Source organism: Astyanax mexicanus, chromosome 6 (genome assembly GCF_023375975.1).
Source record: "Astyanax mexicanus isolate ESR-SI-001 chromosome 6, AstMex3_surface, whole genome shotgun sequence".
Taxonomy (NCBI): domain Eukaryota; kingdom Metazoa; phylum Chordata; class Actinopteri; order Characiformes; family Acestrorhamphidae; genus Astyanax; species Astyanax mexicanus.
The window spans coordinates 17378424-17402427 of record NC_064413.1 but is presented as its reverse complement, the minus strand read 5'-3'; the positions used below and the strand labels follow the sequence as shown (position 1 = coordinate 17402427).

General features: G+C 40.2%; 1 protein-coding gene across 2 annotated transcripts in view; it reads left to right on the top strand.

The window, feature by feature from the left end:
- Positions 1–24004, top strand: part of limd1a (LIM domains containing 1a) — a 65530-nt gene that overhangs the window by 34641 nt on the left and 6885 nt on the right. The window contains exons 3-6 of one of the 2 annotated variants that reach the window (XM_007239513.4): positions 8538–8605; positions 9686–9748; positions 13274–13404; positions 23888–23939. In XM_007239513.4, the coding sequence (XP_007239575.3) occupies positions 8538–8605; positions 9686–9748; positions 13274–13404; positions 23888–23939 (314 nt within the window). The other variant, XM_022674135.2, reaches the window with a different exon arrangement.

Sequence of the window (24004 nt, the reverse complement as noted above, 5' to 3'; positions counted from 1 at the left end):
TCTAGCGATGACATTGTGTCTGAGTTTTCAAAAAAAGCTTGATAGGGCTTTTCTTGAAAATGTATAATAGTATATGGATGAGCATTGTCCTGTTCAACTATTGCACTGAAGTGTGTGTTCAGAAATCATAGGGCCACTGGTTGCAATAAAGGCCTAAAGTGATCTGGCATTATACGAAACTACACCCCACAACTTGACATGACACTAGGCCTTCTGGATGTGATGCATAACAAAACAATCGCTAATCTTGCTACTGACCTCATGATACACGATGATATTAGTTGTTGATACACAAAATGCAAATTCATTTATGCACCTTGATTACCTCGATTACAAAAAATGATTGAGGAATGTTCTCTGCTTCAAGCAATTGTTTATTTAAATGTAAAGCTTAAAACACAGTATTTTGTACTGACTATATGTCATAACGTTAAACAAAGAAATAACACCTTATTGTTTAATTCTTGAGATTAATAACTCAAGCATGTCTCAACACATCAGCATAAACCATATGCAGATCTGGAAAAATTAAGAGGTCACTTAAAAATGATGAGTTTCTATGATTTTACCAAATTGAAAACCTCTGGAATAAAACCAAGAGGAAGATGGATGATAACAAGCCATCAAACCAAACTGAACTGCTTGTATTTTTGCACCAGGAGTGGCATAAAGTTATTTAAAAGCAGTGTGTAAGACTGGTGGAGGAGAACATGACAAGATGCATTTAAACTGTGCTTAAAAACAGGATTATTCCACCAAATATTGATGTCTGAACTCTTAAAACTTTAAGATTATGAACTTGTTTTCTTTGTATTATTATTATTCTTTGTACAAAATCAGAGAAACTGATTCAGAAACTGAAGTGGTCTCTTAATTGTTTTCCAGAGCTGTATATGGTTAGAAAGAAAATCTACTCTTTCTGAAAATTGCAGCGCCATTGCTCTCCGGTGAAGATCTGTGATTAATCCATTGTGGAAAACACTTAATTCACACTTAAGTCACAAACACTTGTTCTGAGGTATAAGTGTCTGAGAAACCAATTGGTCATGCATTATTATGTGAATTATTATCTACAATATTTTCTCTTGTGCATTTATAATTGTTCATTAACCAAGTAAAAATATGTTTTATTCCATTTTGAGTAGAATACTCGATAACCAAAATATTCGATGGCTGCCGCTGTAGACCTGACATATAAATATGGACAAGCCCTGTATGTTTTTTTTTTTGTTGTAGTATTGATTACTTTTACCTTTGCTGGTATTATTATATACAAGCTCTGCGTACTTATATATGGCATAAATAGGGTGATAGCCAATCCCAGAGGTAAGCGAAGAAAACAAAGAAAGCAAAGCAAAGAAAGAGATTTAGGCAGAAAGCACATTTTTGACAGAGGTAAATACCAGCAGGCACAGAGAGGCACTTCTGGGAGATTATGGCCTTCCTTCTCTAAACATACCAGGCACCCGAGAGCGGCACAGGAAGTGTGTTAGGTACAGGCCGCTGGTCAGCAAGGCATGCTTTTAGCATCTATATTTACCTCCAGCTCTATGTCACCCCCTTCACAGGGTTCACTTTGTGAACAGAGTCTAGGCTGGAGACGCAGCGTGTGGGTAAAGAGCTCCTGTTTTCCCACCTGTGGATCATCTGTCACCTTTGGCTATTCTAGATGTGCCCTTTTAAACCCAATTTGGTGCTATTTGAAGTTCTTTATGGGTTGACTGTTAGCTCCTCAGGTTTGGCAGCTGTTTCACTGCTGGTTTGTTGGGGAGAACAGAGTGTCGATTGTTTGAACGCTCTGAGGAGGGCGGCCAGGCCGCTGGTCAGAACCAGACCCCTCAGTATCACAGAGATTTATCAGTCAGGCTTGGGCACTCAGCTGAAGAAAGCCTGCAGTTTGACTTTGAACTTATTTTTATGAATATTAGATAAATCATGTGCTTGTGCTGTAGGCAAATACTGATAGTACATTAAGCCACATTAGCAGGAAGTCAAGCTGTACTGTGCTGTATACAAAAAAGTGTGTATTGGGCTGGTTTGCAAAGCTGCTTTAACTTGTTCCTGCCTAAATTGACATTTTTACAGAATGCTTTTGTATTTCATCTTTCAAAAAAGCAAGGAAGGAAGGATGTATGTCTTGAGAAAGCCCCCAAACATTTGGTTTAGTGCAGTGGATAACACCAGCGCCTGACAGTGAGCTACTCTGTGGTCTGGATACCTAAGCTGTAAACACCAATAAGAGTCCTTGGGCAAGACTCCTAGTGCTACATCCTATAACTATATATAGAAACCACTTAGCAACACCATAGCAACCACCACAGATACTATAGCAACACCTCAGCAACCACCTAGCAAAACCTTAGCAACCGCTCAGCAACACCTTAGCAACCACCTAGCAACCACTTAGCAGCACCATAGCAACCACCACGGATGCAATAGCATTATTGTCCATTCCTTAATTCCTCTGTGATGGGGAGCAGAAATGAGCTTTGATTGGATTTTATTTTATTTTTCCATTCCACCTTAAATGCTGCAGCCCCTGCCATCTGTTGCACCATTTAAGGTGGAACGGGAAAGTTAGCTAGCTAGATAACTACTAAATCAAACTACTACTGATCTTTGTTATGCATGCATGCACAAAAGAGAGGGGTAGGGGTAAGGGGTAAGGCCAAGGGGAGAAATGGGATTGAGCCTTAGTGTAACATGCCTTTTGTCACAGCATAGTTATCTAAATTTCATACAAACGCTGTGTAACAATAATTTTTCAAGATTTACTGAATGAACACATTATTACACAATATAGAGGAATACTAACCTTCACTTTCAATATTTTTTGTATATTTATACATTTGCAATGTATATAGTGTTGCCTGGTTACGTTACATTATAATACTTTTAGTGGGTAAATCGTTTACAACGGTATATATGAACACTTGTTTTTAAATAATCTAGACTTTTAATTATTTATTTAACTATTTAAAATAAAATCCCCATTCACCCTATCATACTTAGAATAAAGAAAGAAAAAAGAAGAAAGTAAACTTTGACAACAGTGGCATCATAACCTTCACACTGTTTTGTTGTCAAGGGATTGAAGTTACTTGCGGAATGTTCAGAAATGCATATTTAATATAATTAATGTCACCTGATTTCACCTGTTTATCATATCGTCTTCATACTTAGCTGAGGAAAGGCTTAAGCAAGAAATATTTTTTAATGGCGATATATTGTCCCACAACTAATTATGTTGTAATTTTAAAACAATTTCATGCCACAAATATAATTATATAATAAAGAAACGTGTTTATATGGGAACGTTTATGTGAAAATGGTTTCGGTTTGCCTCGCATTTGAATAGAAGTTACAGATGTCTGTGTTTCTCTTGATTAAATAGTGTGAAAGACTACAGCAGTAGTTAAACTATAGTGTATAAATGTTTGTGTGTGTGTGTGTGTGGAACCTGCAACTTATCAATGTCATGTTAATTTATCAAATGATAAGTCAGTAAAATAATTATAGCAACAGGCCTAACAGTCATTATAATTATTTTAGAAAATCAAAATGCATTGGGCTGAGCATTGTCTGCAAAGCAGTCTTACTTTTCCTGCCTGAGCTGACATATCCTCAGAATCAATTTTGTTTTTCATCTTTCAGAGACAAGCGGATTAGTGGGATTTATGTCTTGAGAAAATCCCCACAGTCACACTCACCAGTTCTCATCAGATCAAGGAAAAATTCTTCTGTGTTATGAGTTGAAGCATGATGATGTAGTTTAAGTTTTAGAGGTGATATTACTCCTGGCTGACAGTGTGTCAGACTGATGGGATTAGTTCAAGCCTGTAAACCTCGGAGACTTGATGATATTAAAACATACTGTGAGGAATTCTGGAAGGACAATGAGTATCATTTTATTTGTCTTTAATTAAACACAGCTTTGACTGGTCTTCTCCTCCCTGGAGACTGTGGTGGGGAAGGACAGGGCCAGAGGAATGTGAGATTGTGAGACTTTAGCCATCTCTTTCTTCATTTGAGAACTGAGGAAGGACAGAGTTCATAATAATTAAAAGCATAGAGAAATTTGATTTATTGAGTTGCTTCAGTAATAGGAAAGTCATTACCGTATTTTTCGGACTATAAGGCGCACTTAAAAACTTTTAATTTTCACAAAAATTGACAGTGCGTCTTATAATACGGTGCGCCTTTTGTATGGATTTTACTCGTCAGGTTGTAAGGAGCAGTAAACACACACTCCGTGCAGCGTTATAGAGAGTTTCAGTGCTATACAGAGTCCAGAGCCGTGCAGCTCCGAGGCTGAGCAGCAATAGCATTAGCTAGATGCTAACCGCTAAGCTAGCTAGCTTATTCACTGAGATCAGTATTATCTAAATTTTACTCGTCAGGTTGTAAGGAGCAGTAAACACACACTCCGTGCAGCGTTATACAGAGTTTCAGTGCTATACAGAGTCCAGAGCCGTGCAGCTCCGAGGCTGGAGCAGCAAATAGCATTAGCTAGCTTATTCACTGTTCAGAGATCAGTATTATCTAAATTTTACCCGTCAGGTGTAAGGAGCAGTAAACACACACTCCGTGCAGAGCAGCAATAGCATTAGCTAGATGCTAACCGCTTAGCTAGCTAGCTTTTTCACTGTTCAGAGATCAGTATTTTCTAAATTTAGCACTTTTAATACTGCTGGAGCAGTATTATTAGAGTTAGATGCTAATCGCTAAGCGTTCACCGTTCAGAGGTGAGTTATCGGCCTGTAAGTCTGTGCTGCTTTGCCTGGCTAGCATTAGCTAGATGCTAAGCGCTAACTCTCTCAGAGGTGAGTTTTATCAGCCTGTAATCTGCTTGTTTACAGTGTTAAAACAAGCTACGGGGGACGAATCGCTAGCTAATATCTCACTGTCTTACCAGAACACGCAGGATTACTCAGTGTAACGCTGTCGTTTAAGTTTGGGTTAACTTTACTAGTTTAGGTGACTAGCTAGCGTGCTAGCGGATAGCTATGCTAACGCTGGTGCAGCAAGCCTTAGTGGACATCTGGAAATCTAAGCTTACTGTAAATAAACTGAAGCACGTTACTCACCCAAATAAACAGTTTTCAGGAGAGGAATCTGTGTAGATTAATATCCAGCACTCGTTTGACTTTGAAAGAGCTAGATTTGTATACTGAGACGCTCCACCGGCAAGCGACCACCCCCGGTGGGGGAAGGGAAACATGGCGCCACCCCTGTTCACTTTGATATAGGCACCCTTTCTAGTGTCACTTAACGCGCCTTATAATGCGATGCGCCCTATGTATGGAAAAATAGCAGAAAATAGGCGTTCTTTGATAGTGCGTCTTATAATACGGGGCGCCTTATAGTCCGAAAAATACGGTATTTAAAATATACCATCATAAAATCTTCACTATTACTAAATGTGGTCAGGGATCTTTAAACGTAGAGGTACTGCAGGGGACAGCTTGGGAATCCATAGTGTAATGTACCTGGAATGCATCATAGAAGTCATTATCACCTACAGTGGACAGTGCAGTAGGAGGTAAAACGTGTAATTGGCGTTGTCTGTCTAAAATTGTCCATGCAGACAGACACAATCAGTGTAACCCCATATAAATTTGAGTAAAATGATCATTGTTGTTTTATTCAATAAACTACGGACAACATTTTTCCCAAATTTCAAATAAAATATTGTCGTTTAGAGCATTTTTTGCAGAAAATGAGAAATGGCTGAAATAACAAAAAAAGCAGAGCTTTCAGACCTCAAATAATCCAAAGAAAATTTTTTTAAGAGTTCAGAAATCAATATTTGGTGCAATAACCCTGGTTTTTAATCCCAGTTTTCATGCATCTTGGCATGTTCTCCTCCACCAGTCTTACACACTGATTTTGAATAGATTTATGCCTTTACTCCTGGTGCAAAAATTCAAGCAGTTCAGCTTGGTTTGGTGGCTTGTGATCATCAATCTTCCTCTTGATTATATTCCAGAGGTTTTCAATTTGGAAAATCAAGGAAAAGAGCTGTATATTTTATACATTGATACTGTAGTGATGGTGTATGTACTGTGAAGTGTAGAGCAGAACGTACATTTCATTTTGAACATCTGGCTGTAGCCACTCGTCCCTCCTCTGTATATGTTAAGTTTCCAGCTTTAGGCGTTAGTCAGTGGACTGACTGACCTCACAGAAACATGCCTGTAAATATAATATATTTAAGGCTGAAAATGTTGTGTGTGTGATCTCTGTAAAAGCAGTATATTGAAAGCAAGTAGATGAAGGCTTCTATTGAGCATTCATATTTTTTTTCTTGGTGGTTTGTATGGGTTAACTACATTACCCTGCTGTACCCCCCTCCTTACAAAATGCGTGGAATGTTCCCCTTTCCTGTGGGACAGGGGTTGTGAGTGGGAGGGGAATTTTGTGTGTGTATGTGTGTGTGTGTGTGTGTGTGTGTGTGCGCATCTGCATTTATGTTTATGGAAGAGCCGAGAGCCAAAAAAGCCCTGATTCAGACAGGAAGTGCTCACAGTCAGCTCCAGTCTATGGACTGATGGATAACAGAGATGAAGTTTTCAGCACAATTTTCATGCTTCAGACTCACACATTTACTGCCTTCACTGTACATACAGCTGTATTTACATCTGGCTTCAAGTATTTGATCATTTAAAGTAATCAAAATGTGATTAACGTGTACTTTATCTAAATCAGTAGTTTAATTAATGCTGAAGTTGCTGCCAGTATTACGAAGTCACTCAATTGTAATTGGAAAAACTAACATAATAAATAACAGGATTATGTTTACTACCTGAAAGCAAATCATTTAAAGGACTAATTTAAGAACTGCCTAGACCCATGGACAGCAAATTCTAATTTCCTGCTTTTACACACTTTCGCAAGGACCTGCAAAAATAATTACTGCAGGTTTTCAATCAAGGATTTGTCCTCTGTAAGTAAAAAAAAACCCTGATCAGTTCTGGTTTCATAGGACTCCATATTCTGGTTTATGCAGAACCAAACAGAACCAAAAATGTGCTGGCGTAATTAATTGCATTACAAAAATAAAAAAGCTTAGCAGTTACTGATTTCAAATTAAATGTGTGCGTTAGCGCTTTAGCATTAACAGCTCTAAATTAAATATAGTGTATTTTAAGCTAAAGAAAACTGATATTTTTGGTTTGTAGTAAAAGAAAAGGTCAACATTTCCAAAATGTTACACTGTTCTACAGATTGGTAGCAGTCTTTCTGGTCTATATTTGTTGATTAGACATTTAATTATGTTTATTGAGCTTTGAGACCATTTTTAGCGTGACAGAAAGTATAGAGGTTTCCATCATATATGAGCATTCAGCCTGCTGCTTTTATTATCAGTAGTGTTGTAACAACAGTTTGGGACACAAATGAACCACAGATTTACCACCAAAGTTCAACCATAAAAGTGTACAATACACTTTACTGCTGCTGTTACTAAAGTTTTTACTCAGAGCTGCAGAGAAAACATACAGACTGAGCAGCTGTTTGTCACATAAACAGAGAGTGTGGATAAACAGACAGAGAGAGAGAGAGAGAGAGACAGAGAAAGGCAGTCGGTCCACATATCCAAAGCCCCACAAACACAATATGTAAAAGAAAAAACAAAACCCTGACAGACAGACTTTGTCAAAATAAGTCACTTACACCAACAAACAGACTGTCAATATACATCACATACATAAACAAAGCATTAACACAAAATTCCATCTGCATCTGTCATCTGATCTGAAGCATGAGTTTAGATTCAGTTTTAATAGTAAAAGCCATACATGCTTGTTTAACAACAGTGACTCCACCATGTTTAACAGATAATATAGTATAATATCGATCACTATTCCTTTCTTTCTCTCAGTACTTCACATCATTGTAGTACATGTCAATCTTGATTTCATTTGTCCAAAGAATGTTTAATAATAATTAATAAACAACTAATATTAATTTCAGATTTGTTAACCCCCTGTATTTATTGTATTTGTAACAGTTTTAATGGATAAAAACATAGTTTCATGGCTTGTATTTCATGTGATGGGTGCATCAGATGTTTAAGAATATTTCAGAATGCAATATTAAATAATTGACATTTATCCACTAGTGCAATTGTTAGAGAATCAGAAAACAGGAAATGTAATTATTTTTAGTCTAGCCCCACCTAGGAAAAAGTATTATTTTACTTAGGCATATCCAAATTTGAGATTTACTTTGAAAATATTGTCGTATTGAATTGCACTAAAATAACTTTATAACTTCTAATAACTTTAGATACATTTCGGCCTCTTCTGAAACTCATTAAACATGATTTGTAATTGTATATTAAACTCTTTCATCAAAGGTTTCCATCTAAAGGATTTCCATCACAGACATAAATGTCAGTGTGAAGTCTTGGTGTTTTCCCAGGCGCAGCTGTAATGAGAGCAGATTTAGGGGCTTTACTGTGAGCTCCTGCTCAAGCTGTCTGGAGCTCGGCTGAAGTGATATTAATTGTTGTGGATTTTGTGTCTTGCCTGCAGGTCGGAAGCTCAGGGGGAAGGCGTTTTACTACGTCTGTGGGAAGGTGTTCTGTGAAGAGGACTTTCTGGTAAGCCGTCTGACCCTGGCTTTGTTTATAGAGCCACATACAGGGGCCTGAACCTCTTTAATTGTGTTTACAGTTGAAGTTTATTTCCTACGAGGGTTTTTTTTTTATAGTTTCCTACTTAGACATTTGTTAGCATTTAAGTAATTGGAAAATATCCCACACTTACTTTAATTCAAACTTACAACCAACCTTTTAAAATGTTTAGAATGTTTGGAAAGTGTTGGACATGGTAATAATACGAAGAAGCTCTGAGCACTTAGAAAATGAATAAACAATTTTAAAAAGCCCAATCTGGTTGGTCAGCCATTCAGAAGAGCATATTAGCGCTCATTCAAACTAAAATCTAAAAAAAAACATTCTTGTTTTATTTCTTGATGTGGCTTTGTAATACGTTTTAATTAAATGGCTGTTTGTGTTTTTATATAACACACACACATATACAGCTCTGGAAAAAAATAAGAGACCACTTAAAAATGATGAGTTTCTTTTGATTTTACCAAATGTGTGTAAGACCGGTGGAGGAGAACATGCCAAGATGCATTAAAACTGTGATTATTATTCCACGTATTTGTTTGAACTCTTAAAACTTTATGAACATAAACTTTTTTCTTTGCATTATTTAAGGTGTGAACTTTGTATATTTTTTGTTATTTCAGCCATTTCTCATTTTCGGCAAATAAATGCTCTAAATAACAATATTTTATTTGAAATTTGAGAGAATAGTCTGTAGTTTATAGAATAAAACAACGATGTTCATTTTACTCAAACACATACCTATAAATAGCAAAAACAGAGAAACTAAGAGAAACAAAAACTGAAGTGGTCTCTTTATTTTTCTTCAGAGCTGAATATATATATATATATATATATATTTCTTTTTAAAATGTTATATTTAAATTTATACAAGAGTTCTGTCTAATAAACAGAAGATGGATTGTTTCTGACATAATGCAGTAAATGTAAAAAGTTTATATTGTAGTAAACATAGTAAAGGTGAGAAATGTAAACTGTGAATCATCTTCAGTCCTTTCTCTCTTCCTAATGTTCTGCCTCTGCTTTCTCTCCTCTCTGATTAAACAGTACTCCGGCTTCCAGCAGTCTGCAGACAAGTGCAATGTGTGTGGCCACCTGATCATGGACATGGTGAGTTTATACACATCCTAGGAAACGTTGAGTAGAAACTGCCAACCCAACCCAAAACCCAACACTGAGTCAGTACTGGAAAAACACGGACATGGGTTTGTTCTGATCCAGCATGATGTGTTATTATATAAACCAGCAATTTGGAGGAAGCCATTTAACTTAAATGTTATATAATTTCAACTTGAATACTGGGTTTAAAAAAACTAAAGTTTGGGTTGTCTTTTATTTAGCATTATATTTTAGTTTTCTGACACTACTTTAACACCTGTTTTACACAATACTAGTACATGTCCTACAATACAGAGAAAACATCCAAATTCAAGCCCTGTTTTTTTACTACTAGGTCAAGTTGACCAGAGCAGTATGTGTATAATACAAACATCAGCACAAATATTAATATCAATATAATATTACATAAAAAATATATAAAAAACTTTAAATTACCGTAATGTCCAGGCTGTAAGCCAATACTTTTTTCACACTCTTGGACCAATGTGGCTAATATAAAAATGCGGCTAATATACGTTTTATTTTATTTTTTTTAAATTAACAACTCATGTTGCCAAAACAAGCCAGTTTAATCAAAAACATCAGAAATCTAAGCTTACAGTAAATAAACAAAAGTGCATGTAGATTAATCCAGGGCTCATCAGGACAACAAAGTATTTACAGCCATTCGTAATCAGCGTGAATTAGGGCTGCGCGATATATTGTGTAAGCATATTTATCGCGATGTGCACATGCGCAATAGTCACTTCGCAGGGCGTGCAATGTCACCTAAGACAATTAAACCAAACATGTCATGTTGCAGTGTTTTGATTCTTAACACAAGAAGTAGATACACGGTGAGAAGCGCTGTCTCTGTGTCTGTGTGAGTGACGGGCTGTTGCTGCCTGAGAAGCACGAGGGGGGCATAAACTCGAGGCCTCCAGATGGCTGGGCACGTGCTTGTAAATGCAGCGGCTGACAGCCTGTTTGAAAGCTGTGCACCTCAGTTTCACACAGTTTTGGGCCTTTAAACCCAAAAAAACAGTTTTATGACCTTTTAAAGGGCCATTTAAACGCCCGATTAAAGAGACAATTATTGTTATTTTGTTGTTTTTCACAGGTTTTGAATGATCGGCTGACTCTTGATCGGTCCAGATCTCTTGACGCAAGACAGCGCGCGGTGGGGGTGGGGCTGGTGGCGTCACAGGTCCTGCATTGTTTAATATCGAGATACATATCATCAAAAAAAAAAAAAAAAAAAAAAAAAACAATGTTACACTTTTCCAATATCGTGCAGCCCTAGCGTGAATCTAGCGTGCATTTAAAATGGCGCTCCTAGCTGAGTGGAAGGCTTGGATATAAAGTGGCAAGAAATAATTTACCACTTTTCCTGGTAGACTGTATGCCGCATCACTGTTCATGGTATATAAAGTTATTTGTGTATGTAGCCTAATTAATTAAAAGTTTCTGTAACATCTTTCAGTGTAAATATATCATGTTTTATAACGTGGACAACTGCGGCTTATAGTTAGGTGCAGCCTATTTTTGTACAAGTTCTTTTTCCTTTTTAAATTAGTGGGTGCAAGTTACATACAGGTGATCTCAATAGCTCTGTAATTACAGTAGTCATCTGACATGTTGACATGTTTATTACTTTAAATAAGCCTAGCTAAGGTTAGGGTTCATGGTTTATGCTCTAAAAATTATTTTGAATATTTTTCCTCTACTTTACAAAATTTAAATAGGTCACTTTGACCTGTAGCATGACAGAAGGTTTAATTAGCATATCACTGTCCTGTTTAAACTGATGGGCAGTAATTTGTACATTTGTACAAGCTAAGGATATTATAGATTATGAACTACATTATTATCATTAACATTAACTTTCAGCATCGTTTTGATCATCATCAAATTTTTGGATAAGACCATCAATTCAACTCAATATTAAAATATATATTTATTACAGGCTGGAATAATTTAGTTGAGCTTATACTTATATGGAGCTAAAAAATGAATTTTATTTTATTCAATCCCTGACATGGTACTGTTTTTGTAACCCTGTTCATCCAGGTTAATTTAGCCCTAATTTTTACTATTAAAGTTTATACATGAGTAGATATTTAGATAAAAAAAAATATTACAGTGTAATATAACTTTTAGATCACTCTTCCCATATGAATAAAAATCCCTAATAAAATTACATTTGCATATATTAACATACTATACATAAATAATGTTCCAAAACATGTTCATTCTGCATTTACTGTATGTATAGGGTTTTTATTTTTGGTCAAAAGAACACATTATAAAAAGCTTTTCTATAAAAACAGTTTATCTGGTCTGTGGGACGGTAAAGGACAGGTCAAAAAAAGCCACACCCCACATTTGTTGGTGTGTTTTTGTTTTGCTAGTCTGTAACAGTCTAAAAGACAACAGTATTTAGGTTTTATGATGCGTAGTGGATGTTCGAAGAGCATATTTAAACTAGGAAAGACACTTTTAGGCATTTTCCCATGAACACGCCTTTGTTTACATTCATATGGGTGGCACAACATAAAACCACACTGCATTTCCCCTGGAGACACATCTGGAAGCGGATTTGGGAGGAAATGATTATTTCTGTGCCTCAGAGATGCACCACACGCACACACACGCACACACACACACACACACACACACAGCCTCAGAGTTTTAGTGAGGACACTGCATCACATCTGTGTCCATCTAGAACGTAGGCTATGATGTGGGTTTCCTTCAGCACAAGCCACATTTTTTAATTGTTTACACCCACAGCAGAGATGTGATAGAGATGTCCTTTTTGGGAATTGGGACACGGCCGGGATAAAATGCCCTTATAAGGAGATAGGGAGCTCAAGAACGGATGGAAAAACGAGAACGGAACGGGCGAAAACTAAAGTTGCGCTGAGTGCGACAGAGAAACAGGCGAGGAGTGTAAACAAAATCTCGCCAGAGAAGCATTTTATTTATTATTTTTTTCTTTATCATTCATTATAGTTCAAACAACCTCACATGCCAGATGTTTCGTGCTTGCGGGCCACCTATTGCTGACCCCTGCCCTACTTTTTATTGTTTTCCCAATTAATCGATGAATCAGTTCATCATCTCTGAAAGTAGGAACAAATTATTGAGATTGTCTCTTCTCAATGGAATTTCTTTTCCTATATTGATATTAAGCGAATGTAAGTATGATAACCATCAATTTTCATACCACAGCATCCCTTTCAACAGGTTTTCCACTGCAACACTAGTGTGAGTACACAGTGCAGTGCAGTCTATGCTGCATTATCTGTTAGCATAAACTTTAAAGCTAAATATTTAGACAGACTAATCTCAGCTTAGATTTAACAGTTATATGTAAATAGAGCAGAAAATGAGTGTTATATGGGTTCAGTTCAGTGCACTCCTGTACGCTATGCTGATTCAGCAGTAAACCGTGCTGTCGCTGGTAGATGCTTGAGCTTTGATTAGTTATCCCGGGGTGTGTTTATAGAGCAGTAACATGGCACTCATCCACAGATCCTGCAGGCGCTGGGCAAGTCCTACCACCCAGGCTGTTTCCGCTGTGTCATCTGCAACGAGAGCCTGGACGGAGTGCCTTTCACTGTGGACACCGAGAACAAGATCTACTGTGTCAAAGACTACCACAGGTGTGTATGAATTTAGGAGGAGGGTTTAAAGATTAATGGCATTAACCACTTTAACCCTGCATGTGAGTCCATATTTTCATTTTTTCTGTCTCGAAACTCTTTAATCTTACATATTAAAGCAGCACTAGGTAGGATTTCCTTGATTTTTGATCTTTTTAAAGAAGTAAAATTACAGCTTGAAACTCACTGCAGCGCTGCATTGAGGTGTAATAGGAGGAATAGTGGTCCTCTTGTGTCTGTGCCGGAGCTCCTCTGAGCTCAAACCAGACTCTGTAAGTTTTCCGAGGCGGCCGCGACCAACGCTCGCGAGAACTGCGACCTGCTTTCCGACCTTTAGTTCTAACAGTTCTACAAGGACTACTGGTTCATTCTTTACAAACTAACATACAGACACTCTGGCAGAAGCTGGAAAGAGACAGAATATGTCTGTGAAAGCCAGAAAACGAGAAAGAGAATCTAATCCGCCTGAAACATTTATTACACTCTACAACTGTAGGGGGAGCCCACGAGCACAAAATCTCAATCCTACTAGTGGAGCTTTAAAACATGGGTTCTTATTACAAGGAGAACTTATATCATTGCTGTCCAATAAAATACTTGTATCTCTAAAATGTTGACCTTTTTAAGAAAATGTTTGCCTTATCATCAAGTTAGCATATTGGAGATAAAAATTTCCATACATAATGTTCTTAAAGGAGAACTCTGGTGTAAAATGTACTTTGAGTGTAGTAAAACATAATAAAGAGTAGTTACCTTTGTTAAATAGCCCACCTCCGCTTTCCGAGATCCAGTAATTTTGTGCTTTTTGCCCAGCACTCTTTACAACGCCCACTTCGGGGCATATTTTGCCCCTGATAAATTTCTTTTTCCACTGTATTCCAGGCTCACTGACATTTAAAACAAGGCATTAATAACTTTAAAAGTGCACAAGAAGCTTATTAAAAACCAATATTTGCATCCCGTAGTGCTAGCTTTAGCTCAGAGCGCTGCCATCACTGTACTAATCATGACCATATACATATTATACATAGATGCTGCATAGGCTGCCTCCTGGTGTAGCAGCCGCCTGCTATATTGGAGGAGTCAACCATGCGCCCCCAGAGCATTAATTTACACTTAGGAATGTGTTTAATACACCTATAATAAGCACAACTCTACCAATTTTTACCCACTTTAACAAAGACATATGGCATCCTTTAACTGTAAATGGAAGTCAGGCTCTTGAGTGGTCCAGTGGACTACGGCTCTATTCTGAATCCCGGGTTATGCTGCTTGCCATCAGCAGCTGAAGTCTGAGAGAGCACAATAGGCCTTGCTCTTTCTGGGTGGGTAGATGGTGCTTTCTTCCAACATCACTCCTAGTCAGCACAGTCAGCACAGATATCTGTTAGCTGATGTAGAGAGCTGGGGTTCTGCACTTTCTTCCAAGCGCGCCGGCGACTCAGTAGTGCTTCATAAGCGGCAGTTCAAAAAAAGACAGAGGGCCCTACCCATGATTAATTAAGAGAATAAGTACATGCCTTTGGCGCGTTTTGAGCTGTGCAAAGTGTATTTTTTGCACCCTCGCGATACCAAAGACACCGAAACGCACCTTAATTCAGCCCTAAAATTGACTGATGCGCTATAGATTGCAAAAATAGGGCCCAGAGTCTGACTTCACATGTTCCAGAGGAGGCATGTGCTAGTCTTCACTCTTCTAGTCTTAGGGGCATTACTAGTGAGTCCTAGTAAGTGGGTGGGGTAATTGGCCTACTTAATTGTGGAGATAATAAGACAAAAATAAGGATGCATTTTTTTTACTTGGCGCACTTTTTACCACGTTAATCTGAACAAATACAAATTTGCAGTTATTTTGTTAATTATGACAAGACAATGTGTTACATGGTTAAAAATAAAGAGGCAATTATGGCCAAGATTAAGTTTATATAGAACAATAATATTTTATGTTTATTTGCCAATATCTTTCCATGGGAATGCCTTAATGTTTAGTCCTTTACTTTTAATTTTTTCAGGAATGCATTACTGATGCGTTACAGACATACTGACAAAAAAAACACAGTAAAAAAAAATTAAAACCTCACTACTATTATCATTTGTCATTACTGTTACAACCAGTTTTGAGATTATAATAATGTGTGACAATAATGAAATGCTTTTTTTTACTCCTTTTCAAGAGGTTGAGGATTTCAACAGCTATACACAACAGCTAGTATAAAAATGTATGCATGAATAAATCAACCCTTATATTTAGGAGGAATACAAAATTGCTCAATTTTACAGGAATCTAATGACTGGCATCTGCTTCCCTGTCAGTCTTTGTTTACATGATTACAACACAAACAAACGTAACCTTACTGTTACTCAGTAAATCTCAGGCTGTTGTGATGATAACATAAATGTTGGTACCAATAATTTAGATAGATATGAACAACAATAATGAATTATGTTTAATTATGTTTTTTTAATGTTTTTTTTAAGTTAAAAAAAAATATGCATCCTGATTTTTGAATGACATGATCACTTTTGCACTATTGAACGTGAGAAATTTCAGTGTTTGGGTTGGGGCGATTGATATTTAAAATTAAAAATCATAAAATTTGTAATGATTTTGATTCATAATATTTTTTGCTGTGCGACAAATATTTCATTTAATTACATAAGCTATGTTTTTTCTAATAAAGTATTTTATTAGAAATCAACTGTGATCAACTCAAATGAAACATGTTTAGTTGTGTATTCCAGTCTGCAGGCTACTGTGCCTCCTGCTTGCTATAAGAAAGGTGTGCGCGCATTTTTTGGGTAACGTTTATTAAATGATGCATCTGTGTCCTAAACCTTTGGCTTTTAGATTGATCAGGAATGTTGTTTACGCCCCTGGGGCGGGCACTAAGCCCCACCCCTCACAGTGTGTTTTTGCTGAAGTAAGGAAAACACAGGCATGTGGAGGCTGTTTGGCCCCTGCCATGTCCCCAAGCCCAATTCATGTAATGCCAGCACAGAGGATTTGGTCCTCATTGTGGGCCTGTGGTGAGGACACAATGACACAGGTCTGGTGGAGTCGGTTCTGTGTTGGTTTGTTTTTGTGTGTTGTAGGACTGGAATCCAGAGTCAGTTTTCTCTTGTTTGTCTGCAATAATTGTTACATAATGTTACATTGTTAAGTTTATAAAGATATAGTAGTTACAGATTATAAGATGAGGCTGTGATTAGTGCAAAACACCACAATCCTGCATATTTGCTTATGAGCTAATGTATTAATATGTATCATATTAAATGCAGTTTTGTAATTGCTTTTGCTTTAAAAAGCTAAATTTACAATTAAAAATATAAATATAAAAGTGATACAATTAATAAAAAAACTTTGTTCAGTTATCATTTACATTTCAGTACATCTCTAATGGGAAATGATGGCCAGTATAATCTGCAAAGAAATGTTATGATTAGACCACTATAGCAGGAATACACAGCATTTTAAAATTTGGAACTGTTTTTGCCATATTTTGAATTTATGGTGAAAAAAAACATCACTTGTGTCACGGAGATGACCCAGGCAGGGTGACGAGGAAAGCGGACACAAGTGCAGGTAAGGGCGATATATATAAATAGTTTATTAAATAAATAACAAAGAAACAAGGAAGTGAGGAACAAGTAAACATGTAACAAAGAAACACAAATAACCAATAAGAAACGAGCGATGATAAACGTGAAAACAAGAAATAAACGAGAAACAAATGACTAAGGTTAAATACAGGGAACATGGAGCTAAACAAACAAGAAGTACTAAATATATATATATATATATATATATAAACAGGGAATAAATAAACTAAGAATAACCAAAAACCAGTAACCAAAAATAAACAGTGAAACAAAATAACATAAACCTAAACAAACTAGAGATACAAGAAAGAGACTAACAAGGCTAGGGAAATACATACAAGGGAATAAACTAATAAACACAAAGCAGGGGTATTTACAAGGAACTAGGGAATAACTAAATAACTGAAAACAAACGAGAGGCACTACAGAACATAAACTAAACCAACTAGAGATAATAAAATAATAAACAGGGAATATATATATATAAGAGAAGGACTAGAAATAAACAAGGAAATAAACAAGAAGCTAAACTAGACAAGGAGAAACTAAACTAAGCAGGGCAAGGGAGAAAACAATGGAAATAAAAAGGAAACTAGAAATACCAAACGAGAAATAAACAGAGATAAACACAGAGCAAGGACTAAGGCTTAAGAGACGCGGAGAACACAGAGAGAGACAAAACAACAGAGGAAGGTGCAAAGACCGACGGAGACAAAGTGGTAGACTAGGGCTATATAAGGAAACAGGAAACACTATAATAAGAAACACCTGGGGAAGGGGCGGAGCTACAAATGAGACACAGGTGGAAAAGTACTGAGACGGAAGACACAGGGGAGCACAGGTCACGTGGGGAATGCACACAAAGACACGAGACAGGGCCAAGACATGACAGAAGCCTCCCCCTAAACGCGCAGCTCCCGAGGCGCGTAAAAACGAACCCCGGGGGCTGGCGGCGGGGAGAGGCCGGGGAAAACAAGAGACGAAACCGGGGACTGAAACGGAGACAGGACAGAGGACAGAGACTGGACGGGAGACTGAACGGGGAACTGAACAGGAGACGGAGACTGGACGGGGAACTGGACAGGAGATGGAGACTGGACGGGGAACGGAGACTGGACAGGGAACCGGACGGTGGACGGAGATAGAACAGGGGACGGAGGCTGGACAGGGAACTGGACGGTGGACGGAGACTGGACAGAAGACGGAGACAGAACAGGACACTGGACAGGGGACGGAGACTGGACAGGGAACTGGACGAAGGGTTGGACAGGTGACGGGACCGAAGACTGGACACTAGACTGGACAGGTGACGGAGACTGGACGGGACCGGACATAGGAACAGGGACGAGAACATCAACAGGGACAGAAACGAACACTGTAACTGGGACGGGAACAGAGACAGAGACAGACACGGGTACAGGGACGTAAACAGAGACAGGGACCAAAACAGGGAGAGACATGGGGACCAGAAACACGGGTGGGTGCCCAGGACTGGCAAATGTCTGAAGGGAAGTCCAAGGAACCAGCCTGGGCACAGTACTGGGGACAAAGTCAGGGGACCTCGGTGCCTGCCTGGGTACGTGGGACCTGGGGCCAAACAAAGTTCTGGGAGCAGGAACCGGTGGGGTAGTGACTCTGGCAGCGGGAGCTGGGGCTGGCGGCGCGGCGACTCTGGCAGCGGGAGCTGGTGCTGGCGGCGCGGCGACTCTGGCAGCGGGAGCTGGTGCTGGCGGCGCGGCGACTCTGGCAGCGGGAGCTGGTGCTGGCGGCGCGGCGACTCTGGCAGCGGGAGCTGGTGCTGGCGGCGCGGCGACTCTGGCAGCGGGAGCTGGTGCTGGCGGCGCGGCGACTCTGGCAGCGGGAGCTGGTGCTGGCGGCGCGGCGACTCTGGCAGCGGGAGCTGGTGCTGGCGGCGCGGCGACTCTGGCAGCGGGAGCTGGTGCTGGCGGCGCGGCGACTCTGGCAGCGGGAGCTGGTGCTGGCACGGAGACTTGGGCAGCTGGCTCTGGCACGGAGACTAGGGCAGCTGGCTCTGGCACGGAGACTTGGGCAGCTGGCTCTGGCACGGAGACTTGGGTAGCTGGCTCTGGCACGGAGACTTGGGCAGCTGGCTCTGGCACGGAGACTTGAACTGCTGGAGCAGACACTGAGACCGGAACTGCTGGAGCAGACACTGAGACTGGAACAGCTGGAGCAGACTTGAAGGCTTGAACAGCTGGAGCAGACTTGAAGGCTTGAACAGCTGGAGCAGACTTGAAGGCTTGAACAGCTGGAGCAGACTTGAAGGCTTGAACAGCTGGAGCAGACTTGGAGGCTTCAACAGCTTCAGCAGAGACGGAGGCTGGAGCAGCTTCTGCAGACACGGAGGCTTCAGCAGCTTCAGCAGACACGGAGACTGGAGCAGAGACTGAGGCTGGAGCAGCTTCTGCAGAGACGGAGGCTGGAGCAGCTTCTGCAGACACGGAGGCTTCAGCAGCTTCAGCAGACACGGAGACTGGAGCAGAGACTGAGGCTGGAGCAGCTTCTGCAGAGACGGAGGCTGGAGCAGCTTCTGCAGACACGGAGGCTTCAGCAGCTTCAGCAGACACGGAGACTGGAGCAGAGACTGAGGCTGGAGCAGCTTCTGCAGAGACGGAGGCTGGAGCAGCTTCTGCAGACACGGCAGGAGTCCGGGGGCGTGGCTCAGCAGCCGAAGACACCTCGGAGATGGGCGTGGCCGCCGAGAGAATTTCGGAGCTGGGTGTGTGCAGATCCAGCGGAGCAGCAGCAGGGCTTGAGACTGCGGTTGAAATAAAAACCCGGACCGGAGCTGCAGCTTCGCCGGCAGAGACTGTAGAAGCAGAAAGCGCGGGGCCGCCGGTAAAGTCCGGCGCGGAGAGAGTTCCAGAGCGCGGCTGATTTGCCGCGGAGATAGTCCCAGAGAGAGGCTGGTTCGCAGCGGCGGAATCCAGCTCTGCAGCCGCCATGAAAACCAGCTCCTCAGCCTGAGGTGCTGGCGCTGCAGCTGTGGGGCTTGAGAGTGCGGTTGCCACAAAATCCCGGACTGGATTCGTACTCTCTCCGGCTGAGTCAAGCGTGGGGAAAGTCTCTGCTCGCGGCTGGCTCACTGGGTAGGAGGTCCTGTAGCGCGGCTCGGCTGCTACCGCGGAAATCACGGGGCACGGTTCGGCAGCTACCGCGAGGAACACGGGGCGAGGTTCGGCTGCTACCGCGGGGATCTCGGGGCGCGGTTTCACAGCCGTCACAGAAGTCACGGAGCGTGGCTTAGCCGCTGAAGACGCTAGCTTGAGGGGCGCCAGGGATGCTAGCGCCTTAGCCACTGGAGAAGCTAGCTCTGGAAGCGCCAGTGAAGACAGAGTCTTGGCCGCCGGAGGAGCTAGCTTTGGAGGCGCCGGGACGGAGCGCGCCTTGGGAGGCGGACGGACGGGAGTCGGCGTCTGGAGAACCGGTGCTGCTGTAGTTCTCCCCGGGGTGGATGCCGCTTCCTCCAGGAACCAGGGTGGACACATGTGTGCTGGAGGCAGAACAGCCCCTGGAGGCAGCGGCAGACGAGCTGGTGTAGGGAGAAAGTCCTCCTCCTCCTCAGAGCTGCTGGGAGCGCACCCGAGAAAGTCCCACGGGTCCCGCTCCTTTAGCCTCGGGTACACGGAGGCACCGAGGCTAACCGCACCAACCCTTAGCGCCCCCCCAAGAAAATCCTCCCCGAAAAAGGGGTCTTCTTCCGGCTGGCGGGACCCCTTAGAACGCCTACCCCGAGGCCTGCGGCGTCCTTGAGGCCTCGAGGTGTCCTGCGCCGGGGTCCCACTAGGAGCACGGCGAATCGCCATTCTGGTGCCAGTCCACGCAGAACCTGCTGTGTCCATGTTGTGGTCGGTCTTTCTGTCACGGAGATGACCCAGGCAGGGTGACGAGGAAAGCGGACACAAGTGCAGGTAAGGGCGATATATATAAATAGTTTATTAAATAAATAACAAAGAAACAAGGAAGTGAGGAACAAGTAAACATGTAACAAAGAAACACAAATAACCAATAAGAAACGAGCGATGATAAACGTGAAAACAAGAAATAAACGAGAAACAAATGACTAAGGTTAAATACAGGGAACATGGAGCTAAACAAACAAGAAGTACTAAATATATATATATATATATATAAACAGGGAATAAATAAACTAAGAATAACCAAAAACCAGTAACCAAAAATAAACAGTGAAACAAAATAACATAAACCTAAACAAACTAGAGATACAAGAAAGAGACTAACAAGGCTAGGGAAATACATACAAGGGAATAAACTAATAAACACAAAGCAGGGGTATTTACAAGGAACTAGGGAATAACTAAATAACTGAAAACAAACGAGAGGCACTACAGAACATAAACTAAACCAACTAGAGATAATAAAATAATAAACAGGGAATATATATATATAAGAGAAGGACTAGAAATAAACAAGGAAATAAACAAGAAGCTAAACTAGACAAGGAGAAACTAAACTAAGCAGGGCAAGGGAGAAAACAATGGAAATAAAAAGGAAACTAGAAATACCAAACGAGAAATAAACAGAGATAAACACAGAGCAAGGACTAAGGCTTAAGAGACGCGGAGAACACAGAGAGAGACAAAACAACAGAGGAAGGTGCAAAGACCGACGGAGACAAAGTGGTAGACTAGGGCTATATAAGGAAACAGGAAACACTATAATAAGAAACACCTGGGGAAGGGGCGGAGCTACAAATGAGACACAGGTGGAAAAGTACTGAGACGGAAGACACAGGGGAGCACAGGTCACGTGGGGAATGCACACAAAGACACGAGACAGGGCCAAGACATGACAACTTGCTTATGGTGGTAGAAACACATCGCATTGTCTTTGTGCACAATTCAGCCAATGATTCTGTTTTAGAATTTCATTCAATGTAGGAATTAATGCTGGTTTTATTGTATGCAAAATACTGTGGAAAATAAAATTCATGCAAATTTGAATTTCTTTACATCAACGATCAAAATAGGAAAAAAAAATCTGAGAGATTTTAAGGGTGGAATGCTTGTTGGTGCCAGATTATAGAGTTATGGTAAAAAAAAAAACATGTGCACAAGTCAGAATTTCTAGTGATAATATTAATATCTGATTTCCTGAGGTCCTGAGGTGACCTTTAAGTTTTTAAAACAGCAGTAAACAACACAGAATAAGTATTAGATGGCATATAATCCTTTGTATTAACAGTGCAGACACTATTAATGGTTGTCTGTGCACATTATTTTAATCTGTCGTCTATGTGTATTTAACCTAATGTGCAACCAAAAAATGCTATTTATTGTTCTGTCCATCACAGATAATACATAGAATTGGCCTGGATAGACTGATGTATCGCAATGCAGCTTAGATTTGACATCGGCTATAGAGAATTGGGCCGCGAATTCCCATATTATACTCTGCATCCGGGGTGTTGGCACATGCAACACTCGGACCGGATGTAACCTGAGCATTTGGGCCAGAATCAGGCCAAGATTCCACTTTTCTTAGGTTGGGCATGGGATATTTGACCTAGAAATTACAGAAATTAGACAAACAGGCTACTCTGCTAGCTCGGTTTTCATAAGAAGCATGAGTATTTCTAGAAGCTAAAACTAAAGCCAAAACTCATAATAAACAGTCATTTTTTTAGCAAATACAACTCAAAAGCTCAAAAATAACCTGAATAGTCACACAATCTCTGTACCCTTTCCAGAATCCTGGAATTGTGAGAATGATTTATAGCTTGAGCAAAATAAATGGATAAAAATAAAATAAGGAAATACAGAAAGTCTATTATCTCTAGGATATGTTACTGTTACTGGGGGGCACTCATTCACCCCCGTTACTTACACAGCAGTTTGGAGTTGATGCACTCCAATGTTTCATTTTGCTCGGTAATTGTTGCATCGTGTTTCTGTTTTTCGGAAGCAAAGGAAGTATGCCATAAATGTGTTAGTGTGTGTGTGTGTGTGTAAGTGTCCGGATAAGTGTGCTTTACAGTGTACTTTGCCTCGAGTAATGAAGTTAGTGTCATTTTAAAAACCTCAGACAATCAGATGGCGGCCATATGCGGAAAAAAACATCCAGGCATGGAATGAAAAGGAACTTTTCTTCTGGTCTGTTTTTCTGCTCTTTTCTGCTCGGGGTTCTGTAATTCACGAGGCAGCAGGGGAAGAGCCAGCACATCTGCTGCTTGGCCCACCACCTCTGTTTCCTACCCCCCTTCCCCCCTCCTCCTCCTCTTCTTCCATCTCTGTTTTTCATACCTAGACTTTTCTGATTACCTTTTTCATACCTTTAAATACAGCTCTGGAAAAGAAAAACCTCTGAAATATAATCAAGAGGAAGATGGATGATCACAATCCATGAAACCAAGATAAACTGCTTGAATTTTTGCACCAGAATTGGCATAAAGTTATTCAAAAGCAGTGTGTAAGACTGGTGGAGGAGAACATGTCGAGAACTATGATTAAAAACCAAATATTGTTTGTATTCACTTTATGAATATGAACTTGTTTTCTTTGCATTATTTGAGGTCTGAAAGCTCTGCATCTTTTTTGACATTTCAGCCATTTCTCATTTTCTGCAAATAAATGCTCTAAATAACAATATTTTCATTTTGAATTTAGGAGAAATGTTGTCCGTAGTTTATAGTTTACTCAAACATATACCTATAAATAGCAAAATCATAGAAACTGATTCAGAAACTGGAGTGGTCTTTAATTTTTTTTCCTGAACTGTATTTGTATATAACTTATATATATTGAATAAAGTATTTAACATCTTTTGAAAGGGTTATTTAATAACTCAACTGAACTTTAAGGGGTTAGGTGTTCAAGATATATTTCTCTTCTCTCATTCTCAGGGTCCTTGCTCCTAAATGTGCAGCTTGCAACCAGCCGATCCTGCCATCTGAGGTGAGTCACCTGACTTCCCACAGTTAAATACAGCCAGTATTTTCTATTTTTACCTCTAGCTGGGT